At 29.1% G+C, this 12,178-nt stretch overlaps 1 protein-coding gene across 1 annotated transcript; it reads right to left on the bottom strand.

The window, feature by feature from the left end:
• Nucleotides 1-838: 838 nt before the first annotated feature.
• On the bottom strand, nucleotides 839-3,920 carry LOC123261173 (caseinolytic peptidase B protein homolog). The gene is made up of 10 exons (XM_044722688.1): nucleotides 3,348-3,920; nucleotides 3,034-3,086; nucleotides 2,772-2,961; nucleotides 2,450-2,700; nucleotides 2,298-2,388; nucleotides 2,003-2,210; nucleotides 1,774-1,906; nucleotides 1,485-1,697; nucleotides 1,118-1,415; nucleotides 839-1,049 (listed from the first exon to the last, which is right to left on the bottom strand). The coding sequence occupies exons 1-10, from the start codon at nucleotides 3,772-3,774 to the stop codon at nucleotides 865-867; spliced, it is 2,049 nt and encodes a 682-aa protein (XP_044578623.1). The 5' UTR covers nucleotides 3,775-3,920; the 3' UTR covers nucleotides 839-864.
• Nucleotides 3,921-12,178: the final 8,258 nt, after the last annotated feature.

Genomic DNA, 12,178 nt, shown 5'->3' on the forward strand with positions numbered 1-12,178 from the left:
AATTTTTGTCAAAAAATTATATACAAGAATATAACTATATGCTATAATATTATACATATGCTAAAAAAAAATAATATTACTATTTATATTTCTAATATCTGTACGTTCTTAAAAATATACAATTAACAGAAAAAAAATAAAATATATAATTATTCCGACAGTGGAGTTGCTATCAACTTGTCCAGTAAATTATTAATAAAACGAATACAAATGCACACGAAAGTACCTAAAAAAATAAATTTTATTAAAATACATAATTCAATTTTCTATAAGTGTCATTATCTATTTAAAACGAAACAAGAAAAAACAAAAACAAAGAGTTATTATTATGTATCAAATAAATTATTAAAATCAAACATTTTGTTTGTATTTTTGCGATGTATTGAAACATTTTCATTATAAATATTAATAAATAAATAAATAAATATATATATATATATATTTATATATATATATTTATATTGTATTCGTAGAAACGTAAAATATTGTGAATAATCAATAATCAATTTTTCCTTTATAATGAATTTATGCGGTAACTTTAAGTTTATGCATTGTAATATTTTCATTTTTTTCATATAATTGATGATTTTCTGTATATAATACATTTGAAAGGAAATATTCAATAATATGAAAATCAGGTAAGTTAAAAATTAAGAAAATTAAAATAAATTATTAGTTTTGAAAATAATTATTAATCGTCGTTTTTCTATTTGTTAATTTATTTAAAAATCAAATATCATAAATCTTAAATAGATTTTTGCACATCTTTTTAAAAATTGGAGATAGTTAATAGTTGTATGGTACAGAAAAACTTTGATATAATCAATATTATTATTATTATTATTATCATCATCATCATCATCATCATGAAAAGTTATTTTCATTATTATTATTATTATTATTCTTATTAATATTACTATTGTTTTTTATAAGATTATCAGTTTCGACAATGTCGACAAAATCTTCGACACCAGCAGGTCGTACAGATAGCGTAATACTGGCACCATTTTCATACCACTTGGTCTTTAATTTAACGCAACATTTTTTTCCTAAAATGATACTGTATTAATTAATAAATAATTTATTAAAAATTGATTATTGATAAAAATTATCTTACCGATTAAACCACGCTCATGTGCAGCTGCTAGTTGATTAATAACACGCCTTTCAACTTCATATTTAATAGAACGAGCACCATAATGTGCGTCATACCCATCAGCCAACACTGAAAGAACTTCACGATCCCATTTTAATTCAATCATATGCTTTTCTTTAGCTCTTTCAGCCCAGGTCTCTAATTCACGAGCCACCAATTTAATTAACTCTGCGTGAGAAAATGGTAAAAAATATACAATCTCATTTATTCTACCCAAAAATTCATCTCGGCGAAAATGAGCTTTTAGTATTGGTCGTACCTAAATTATTTAAATAAATTATTTACTGTAGATAAATATATTTATATTAATTTATTTATCTATACTAACAACTTGGTCTTTAAAATTTCTTGAAATGACAATATGCTCCGGCTGTTGATCTTGATCGGAATTTTGATCAAGTCTGTGGCTTAAAATGCGTTCTGCTTCAGATCTAAGCTGTATCGCATGTTGAGCTATTTCTTCGCTGGCAAGATTTGATGTCATTATAAAAATAGCATCCTTACATTGTATTGTTTTTCCTTTGCCGTCAGTTAATCTACCCTGAAAAGAATAATGTCATCAAAATTTAAATCAACGTTTTATAAACGTGAAATTATTTATATTTAAGAGAAATTACTTCATCGAATAACTGCAACAAAACAGTAAGAACATCAGGATGAGCTTTATCAACTTCATCAAACAGTACTACTGCATTTGGATTTTTTTTCAATAATTTAGTCAACTGACCTCCGTCATCATGGCCAACATACCTAATAAACAACAACAATAATAATAATAATAATAATAATTATTATTATTATTATTTTTAAATAATTAATTAAAATTTCATATAATAAAATATATACCCAGGTGGAGCTCCAATTAATTTAGCCACTTCATGTTTTTCTTGATACTCAGACATATCTAATCTTATAAATGCATCTGGTTTGTTTTTATGAATATACGCAGCCATTTGTTTTGCTAATTCAGTTTTTCCGATACCAGATGAACCAAGAAATAAAAATACCAAAGGATGTTGTTCATCAATCCAACCATTTTCTTTCCGTCTAATTGCTAGAATAATGTTAATAATATTAATTATTATATTACTATCGCTATCACAAAAAAATTTTAATAATAAATTGTGATTAAGAATTTTACTAGATGCTACAATTGAAATAGGGCCTTCTTGACCAACAATATGTTGCTTTAATCTTTGCTCTAGTGGAAATCTTCGTCGTTCTTCCGCTTCCTAAAAATAATTACTAAAGTTATTATTTAAATAAATAAATAAATAAACAAATAATGATTACTTTGGCTTTCATTATCTCATCATATTTTTTAGCATACTCTATTAGTAATTCTTTTATTTCAGCACTTCTTGCATAAACATCAGCTCTATGTCCTGAATTGTTTTCAATAGTTGGATCTGCCCCAGCATCCAATAATACTTTGACTGTTGATATAGAATCAGCAAGTACAGCATAATGTAGAGCTGTAAATCCTTTAAATGAAGCTCTATTATTCAGTCGATCCGAAAACTCTTCTTCTCGATTCATTAAAACTATTGAATAATAATATTTACAATTGGTAAAATTGTTGGTAGAATTATTGAAAAAAAATTTTAATAGATACCATCTAAATAATGAACCCCTTTTTCTTTAGCTGTTTTGTAAACATTAACAAATTCATCTCCCGCATTAACATCGCTACCTTTACTTAATAAAAATCTAACAGCATCAACTTGACCATTTATTGCTGCACACTGCAACGCTGTCCACCCAAAAACGTGTCTACTATTTACATCAAATCCTTCAGCTACCGTCTGTTGATTAATTTTTTTTTTTAATAAATTTACAAAACTAAAGAAATAAATCAATTTTAAAAACTTGATAACCTTTTTTAAATCAGTAATGTTTCCGTATTGAGCTGCTCTAAAAAATCGTTTCTCTGTAAACAAAAAAAAAAAAAAAAAAAAAAAAAACAATAAATAATAATAAATTCTATAAATAATATATACCATGATATCAAAGTTAGCAGTCACTTGATAACTTTTTTATATTATTTAACAAGCAAATTTAATCCAAAAAGTTGTATTTTAAATTTTTGAAATTTCTACATGTCAAATTTTTTTCTCCAATAATTTATTTGTTAAAAATATTATTAAGATTATGAAATATTTGCTAAATTAATTTTAATAATAGTACTTACCTTGTGAAAAATTATCACTGCAATTAGAAATTAATAATGATATTCCACCCAAAACAAAAGTTAGATTTTTGAAGCTATTTGGATCATTCAATTTTTTTCTTGATGAATGTTTATTCCACGACAATGATAATGATGATGATGATGATGATGATATTAGTGATGGTGACTGTGGGCTGATTCTTGTTGATTCATTTAATATTATATTATTAAAAAATTTATGTAATAAACATTGACAATTAGTATGACTTAATTTATTTAAATGTGAAACACAACTTGACACTTTTTCTTTATAGACATATTTATCATGCAGAATAATATTGTATGATTTATTTGATTTTTCCTTTAAATAAATAAAAAAATTATTATTGATAATTGAAATTGCTCTTTTGGGAAGAAGATATAAATTATTATAATAATGACGTGACATTTTGTTATTTACGGTTGATTAAATCCGTTTATGACTCTCAATACGTCTGTGTTAATTTCCATGGAAAATTGTACTATTATTTTAATAAATTAACACAACAAAAACAACGACACATGTTGTAAGTATTATCTGAGTATACTAAGAAAAAAAAAATTATGGTATATTTAGTATATTTCCTCTATTTCATGTGTATTGATTACCAACAGTTGAGTATCAAAACTATTTTAACAGATTTCATATGATATTTATATTGAATACTAAAGTGAATTTAGTTTAGTAATCGAAAATAATGTTACTAATATAAAAATATTGAATCCTGATTTTATATTAGTTTAGAATTAGAGCATAAAATTACTTTATTTTCCATAAAAATAATAATTTAATCAAGTAGAAAGTTTCCCGCCGGTGGGTGGCGGCATAACTAACACAAACTTGTAACAGCGCATGCGCAGTAAAGAAGAATCAAACAGACAGATTAAATATAAAAATTGCGCCAAATCGTTAATTAATTGATCATTAATCGACTGATTAATCTTTAACTACTGTACAATAGGACTAAATATGGTCAACATGAGGACAAAAATGCTAAAATCAAGATGAAATCATTAATTAATAAATAATTAAATAATTGATGAATTTATTGAGAAACTGATCAATTGAGATCGACCAATTGATTAATTGATCAGCATCTAATGAAAGACTAATCGAAAATGAATTAGTTAAATTGTAATTCGAATATCGGTCTAGATATGGTGAACTTCAAGAACATCATGACGAAAGAAAAGATCGACCATGTGCTAAGCACAAGGTCCACTCGCAAAAAAGAGTCGACCAAATCGAAAACAAACGACTCTTCACGATTGAAGTATTCAAATCGACTTAATTATTGAAATTACATAACTTTATCTACTTGATTCACAGAAATCACTGTATCACCATAGATTGCACAAATTCTGATGGTAATTTTCAGAGAAATACTGATTATTTCGGATTTATTGAGATTGGACCGAAAATCGACGATTTTCAAGGTAAGGGTACTATTGTAAAGTATTCAAATCGATTGAATTTATAAAATTACATTATTTTCTCTAATTTTTTTACAGAAATAACTGTATAAACATGACTTGCACAAATTCTGATGGTTATATTCAAGGAATTACTGATTACTGTGGATTTATTGCGTTTGGACCAAAAAACAACGATTTTCCAAGTGAGGGTACTTCCTTAAAGTATTCAGATCGACTTTATTTTTTAAAGAACATTATTTTCAGTAACTTTTTCACAGAAATCACTGTATAAACATGGCTTGCACAAATTCTGATGGTTATATTCAAAGAATTATAGATAACTTTGGATTCATTGCGTTTGGACCGAAAATCGACGATTTTCCGAGTGAGGGTACTTCCTTAAGGTATTCAAATCAACTTTATTTTGTAAAGAACATTATTTTGAGTAACTTTTCAACAGAAATCACTGTATAAACATGGCTAGCAAGAATTCTGATAGTTATATTCGAGAAATTACTGATTATTTTGGATTCATTGCGTTTGGAGCAAAAATCGACGATTTAACGAGTGAGGGTACTTTCTTAAAGTATTCAAATCGACTTTATTTTTTAAAGAACATTATTTTAAGTGATTTTTTCACAGAAATCACTGTATAAACATGGCTTGCATGAATTCTGATGGTTATATTCGAGAAATTACTGATTATTTTAAATTCATTGCATTCGGACCAAAAATCGACGATTTTCCAAGTAGGGGTACTTCCTTAAAGTATTCAAATCGACTTTATTTTTTATAGAACATTATTTTACATAATTACTTCTCAGAAATCACGATATAAACATGGCTTCCACGAATTCTGATGGTTATATTCGAGAACCTACTGATTATTTTTGATTTATCGCGTTTGGACCGAAAATCGACGATTTTCCGTGTGAGGGTGCTATCGTAAATTATTCAAATCGACTTTATTTTTCAAAGAACATTATTTTAAGTAATTTTTTTACAGAAATCACTGTATAGATATAGCTTGCCCAAATTCTGATGGTTATATTCAAAGAATTACAGATAACTTTGGATTTATTGCGTTTGGACCGAAAATCGACGATTTTCAGAAAGAAGGTACTTCCTTTAAGTATTCAAATTGACTTTATTTTTCAGGGAAAATTATTTTTAGTAATTTTTTCACAGAAATTTCTTTGTGAGAAAAAAATTTGTAAAGAATTTTTTCACAGAAACTTCACATAATTTCACATAATTTCATGTAATTTCACATAATTTCAATCGATTTGTTTAAGAGATAAACATGTAATTTCACATAATTACACATGATTTCAGTCATTTTTAGTAATTTTTTTACAGAAATCACTGTATAAACATGACTTGCACCAATTCTGATGGTTACATTCGAGAAATTACAGATTATTCTGGATTCATTGCGTTTGGACCGAAAATCGACGATTTTCCAGGTAAGGGTACTATCGTAAAGTATTCAAATCGACTTTATTTTTTAAAGAACATTATTTTACATGATTACTTCTTAGAAATCACGATATAAACATGGCTTGCACAAATTCTGATGGTTATATTCGAGAACCTACTTATTATTTTTGATTTATTGCGGTTAGACCGAAAATCGACGATTTTCCGAGTAAGAGTACTTCCTTAAGGTATTCAAATCGACTTTATTTTTTAAAGAACATTATTTTGAGTAACTTTTCCACAGAAATCACTGTATAAACATGGCTTGCACGAATTCTGATGGTTATTTTCGAGAACCTACTGATTATTTCGGACTAATTGCATTTGGGCCGAAAATCGACGATTTTCTGAATGAGGGTACTACCTTAAAGTATTCAAATCGACTTTATTTTTTAAAGAACATTATTTTCATTAACTTTTAAAAAGAAATCACTGTATAAACATGGCTTGCACAAATTCTGATGGTTGAATTTGAAGAATTATAGGTAACTTTGGAGTTATTGCGATTGACCGAAAATCGACGATATTCCGAGTAAGGGTACATCCTTAAAGTACTCAAATCGACTTTATTTTTCAAGGAACATGATTTTAAGTAATTCTTGCACAGAAATCACTGTATAAACATGGTTTGCACAGATTCTGATGGTAATATTCAAGAACCTACTGATTTTTTCGGATTCATTGCGTTTGGACCGAATATCGACGATTTTCCAGGTAAGGGTACTATCGTAAAATATTCAAATCGACTTTATTTTTTAAAGAACATTATTTTCAGTAACTTTTTAACAGAAATCACTATATAAACATGGCTTGCACGAATTCTGATGGTTATCTTCGAGAAATTACTGATTATTTTGGATTCATTGCGTTTAGACCGAAGATCGACGATTTTCCGAGTGAGAGTTCTCCCTTAAGGTATTCAAATCGACTTTATTTTTTAAAGAACATTATTTTGAGTAACTTTTCCACAGAAATCACTGTATAAACATAGCTTGCACGAATTCTGATGGTTATCTTCGAGAAATTACTGATTATTTTGGATTCATTGCGTTTAGACCGAAGATCGACGATTTTCCGAGTGAGAGTACTTCCTTAAGGTATTCAAATCGACTTTATTTTTTAAAGAACATTATTTTGAGTAACTTTTCCACAGAAATCACTGTATAAACATGGCTTGCACAAATTCTGATAGTTATATTCGAGAAATTACTGATTATTTTAAATTCATTGCGTTCGGACAAAAAATCGACGATTTTCCAGGTAGGGGTACTTCCTTAAAGTATTCAAATCGACTTTATTTTTTAAAGAACGTTATTTCGGGTAATTTTTTCACAGAAATCACTGTATAACCATAGCATGCACAAATTATGATGGTTATATTCGAGAACCTACTGATTATTTTGGATTTATTGCGTTTGGACCGAAAATCGACGATTTTCCGAGTGAAGGTATTTCCTTAAAGTATTCAAATCGACTTTATTTTTCAAAGAACATTATTTTTAATGATTTCTTCTTAGAAATCACTGTATAAACATGGCTTGCACGAATTATAATTGGTCATATTCGAAGAATTACAGATAATATTAGATTTATTGCGTTTGGATCGAAAATCGACGATTTTCCGAGTGAGGGTGGTTCCTTGAAGTATTCAAATCGACTTTATTTTTTAAAGAACATTACTTGAGGTAATTTTTTCACATCAATTAGTGTATAAACATGGCTTGCACCAATTCTGATAGTTATATTCGAGAACCTACTGATTATTTTGGATTTATTGCGTTTGAACCGAAATCCGACGATTTTCCGAGTGAGGGTACTTCCTTAAAGTATTCAAATCGACTTTATTCTTTAAAGAACATTATTTTAAGTATTTTTTTCATAGGAATCACTGTATAAACATGGCTTGCACGAATTCTGATAGTTAAACCACGTGTTTTTACCATCAGTCGGTAAAGCAGATACCTGTTTTACCATCAGTCGGTAAAGCAGGAAAATACTGGAGAGCGCAGATTTGGACGAATGAGTATGACTACCATTTTGTATTTACAGAATTACAGATAGCTTTAGGTTTATTGCGTTTGAGACGGAAATAATCGATTTTCCGAGTGATGGTACTGTTTGAAAGTTTTTGAATCGACTTTATTTTTTAAAGAACATTATTTTAAGTATTTTTTTTAAAGAAATCACTGTATAAACATGGCTTGCAGGAATTCTGATAGTTATACCGTGTGTATACCATCAGTCGGTAAGGCAGATACCTGTTTTACCATTAGTCGGTAAAACAGATACCTGTTTTACCATCAGTCAGTAAAACAGGAAAATACCTGAGAGCGCGGATTTAGACGATTGAGTATGACTATTATTTTGTAGTTACAGAATTACACATAGCTTTGGGTTTATTGCGTTTGAAACGGAAATCAATGATTTTCCGAGTGAGGGTACTTTTTGAAAGTATTTGAATCGACTTTATTTTTTTAAGAACATTATTTTACATGATTACTTCTTAGAAATCACGATATAAACATGGCTTGCACAAATTCTGATGGTTATATTCAAGAAACTACTGATTATTTTTGATTTATCGCGTTTGGACCGAAAATCGACGAATTTCCGAGTGAGGGTGCAATCGTAAAGTATTCAAATCGACTTTATTTTTTGAAGAACATTATTTTCAGTAACTTTTAAACAGAAATCACTGTATAAACATGGCTTGCACAAATTCTGATGGTTATATTCGAGAAATTAAAGATTATTTTGGAATCATTGCGTTTAGACCGAAAATCGACGATTTTCCAGGTAAGGGTACTATCGTAAAGTATTCAAATCGACTTTATTTTTCAAGGAACATTATTTCGAGTTATTCTTTCACAGAAATCACTGTATAAACATGGCACGCACGAATTCTGATGGTTTTATTTGATAAATTACTGATTCATTGAGTTTGGACCGAAAATCGACGATTTTCCGAATGAGAGTACTTTCTTAAAGTATTCAGATCGACTTTATTTTTTAAGGAACATGATTTTAAGTAATTTTTGCACAGAAATCACTGTATAAACATGGTTTGCACAGATTCTGATGGTTATATTCAAGAACCTACTAATTTTTTCGGATTCATTGCGTTTGGACCGAAAATCGACGATTTTCCAGGTAAGGGTACTATCGTAAAGTATTGAAATCGACTTTATTTTTTATAGAACATTATTTTAAGTATTTTTTTCATAGAAATCACTGTATAAACATGACGTGCACGAATTCTGATGGTTATACCATGTGTTTACCATCAGTCGGTAAGGCAGATACCTGTTTTACCATCAGTCAGTAAAACGACTTTATTTTTCAAAGAACATTATTTTAAGTATTTTCTTCATAGAAATCACTGTATAAACATGGCTTGCACGAATTCTGATGGTTATACCATGTAATTACCATTAGCCGGTAAGGCAGATACCTGTTTTACCATTAGTAGGTAAAACAGATACCTGTTTTACCATCAGTCGGTAAAACAGGAAAATACCTGAGAGCGCGGATTTGGACGATTGAGTATGACTATTATTTTGTATTTACAGAATTACACAAAGCTTTGGGTTTATTGCGTTTGAAATAGAAATCAATGATTTTCCGAGTGAGGGTACTTTTTGAAAGTATTTAAATCGACTTTATTTTTTAAAGAACATTATTTTCAGTAACTTTTGAACAGAAATCACTGTATAAACATGGCTTGCACGAATTCTGATGGTTGAATTTGAAGAATTATAGATAACTTTGGAGTTATTGCGATTGACCGAAAATCGACGATATTCCGAGTAAGGGTACATCCTTAAAGTACTCAAATCGACTTTATTTTTCAAGAAACATGATTTTAAGTAATTTGTGCACAGAAATCACTGTATAAACATGGCTTGCACAGATTCTGATGGTTATATTCAAGAACCGACTAATTTTTTCGGATTCATTGCGTTTGGACCGAAAATCGACGATTTTCCAGGTAAGGGCACTATCGTAAAGTATTCAAATCAACTTTATTTTTTAAAGAACATTATTTTACATGATTACTTCTTAGAAATCACGATATGAACATGGCTTGCACTAATTCTGATGGTTATATTCGAGAAACTACTGATTATTTTTGATTTATTGCGTTTGGACCGAAAATCGACGATTTTCCGAGTGAGAGTACTTCCTTAAGGTATTCAAATCGACTTTATTTTTCAAGGAACATTATTTTAAGTAATTTTTGCACAGGAATCACTGTATAAACATGGCTTGCACGAATTCTGATAGTTATATTCGAGAAATTACTGATTATTTTGGATTCATTGAGTTTGGACCGAAAATCGACGATTTTCCGAATGAGAGTACTTTCTTAAAGTATTCAAATCGACTTTATTTTTTTAAGAACATTATTTTGAGTAACTTTTGAACAGAAATCACTGTATAAACATGGCTTGCAAGAATTCTGATGGTTATCTTCGAGAAATTACTGATTATTTTGGATTCATTGCGTTTAGACCGAAAATCGACGATTTTCCGAGTGAGAGTACTTCCTTAAGGTATTCAAATCGACTTTATTTTTTAAAGAACATTATTTTGAGTAACTTTTCCACAGAAATCACTGTATAAACATGGCTTGCACGAATTCTCATGGTTATATACAATGAATTATAGATAATTTTGGATTCATTGCGTTTGGACCGAAAATCGACGATTTTCCAGGTAAGGGTACTATCGTAAAGTATTCAAATCGACTTTATTTTTTATAGAACATTATTTTGAGTAATTTTTTCACAGTAATCACTGTATAAACATAGCTTGAACAAATTCTGATGGTTATATTCGAGAAATTACAGATTATTTTAGATTCATTGCGTTTGGTCCGAAAATCGACGATTTTCCGAGTGAGGGTACTTCCTTAAGGTATTCAAATCGACTTTATTTTTCAAAGAACATTATTTTGAGTATTTCTTTCATAGAAATCACTGTATAAACATGACGTGCAGGAATTCTGATGGTTATAACATGTGTTTACGATCATTCGGTAAAACAGATACCTGTTTAACCATCAGTCGGTAAGGCAGATACCTGTTTTGCCATCAGTCGGTAAAACGACTTTATTTTTTAAAGAACATTATTTTAAGTATTTTCTTCATAGAAATCACTGTATAAACATGGCTTGCACGAATTCTGATGGTTATACCATGTGTTTACCATCAGTCGGTAAAACAGATACCTGTTTTACCATCAGTCGGTAAAACAGGAAAATACCTGAGAGCGCGGATTTGGACGAATTAGTATGACTACCATTTTGTATTTACAGAATTACACATAGCTCTAGGCTTATTGCGCTTGAAACGGAAATCAACGATTTTCCGAGTGAGGGTACTTTTTGAAAGTATTTGAATCGACTTTATTTTTTAAAGAACATTATTTTAAGTATTTTTTTCATAGAAATCACTGTATAAAAATGGCATGCACAAATTCTGATGGTTTTATTCGAGAAATTACAGATAACTTTGAATTCATTGCGTTTAGACCGTAAATCGACGATATTCCGAGTGAGGGTACTTCTTTAAAGTATTCAAATCAACTTTATTTTGTTAAGAACATTATTTTACATGATTATTTCATAGAAATCACGATATAAACATGGCTTGCACAAATTCTGATGGTTATATTCGAGAAACTACTGATTATTTTTGATTTATCGCGTTTGGACCGAAAATCGACGATTTTCCGAGTGAGGGTGCAATCGTAAAGTATTCAAATCGACTTTATTTTTTGAAGAACATTATTTTCAGTAACTTTTAAACAGAAATCACTGTATAAACATGGCTTGCACAAATTCTGATGGTTATATTCGAGAAATTAAAGATTATTTTGGAATCATTGCGTTTAGACCGAAAATCGACGATTTTCCA

The sequence above is a fragment of the Cotesia glomerata genome, linkage group LG3 (assembly GCF_020080835.1).
Source record: "Cotesia glomerata isolate CgM1 linkage group LG3, MPM_Cglom_v2.3, whole genome shotgun sequence".
In the NCBI taxonomy this organism is placed as follows: domain Eukaryota; kingdom Metazoa; phylum Arthropoda; class Insecta; order Hymenoptera; family Braconidae; genus Cotesia; species Cotesia glomerata.

Coding starts and splice junctions, on each gene's coding strand:
- LOC123261173 (XM_044722688.1), bottom strand. CDS start 3,774: ATGTCACGTCATTATTATAATAATTTATATCTTCTTCCCAAAAGAGCA. Junction 1,416..1,484: donor GAAATTTTAAAGACCAAGTT/GTTAGTATAGAT, acceptor TAAATAATTTAG/GTACGACCAATACTAAAAGC. Junction 1,050..1,117: donor ACATGAGCGTGGTTTAATCG/GTAAGATAATTT, acceptor GTATCATTTTAG/GAAAAAAATGTTGCGTTAAA.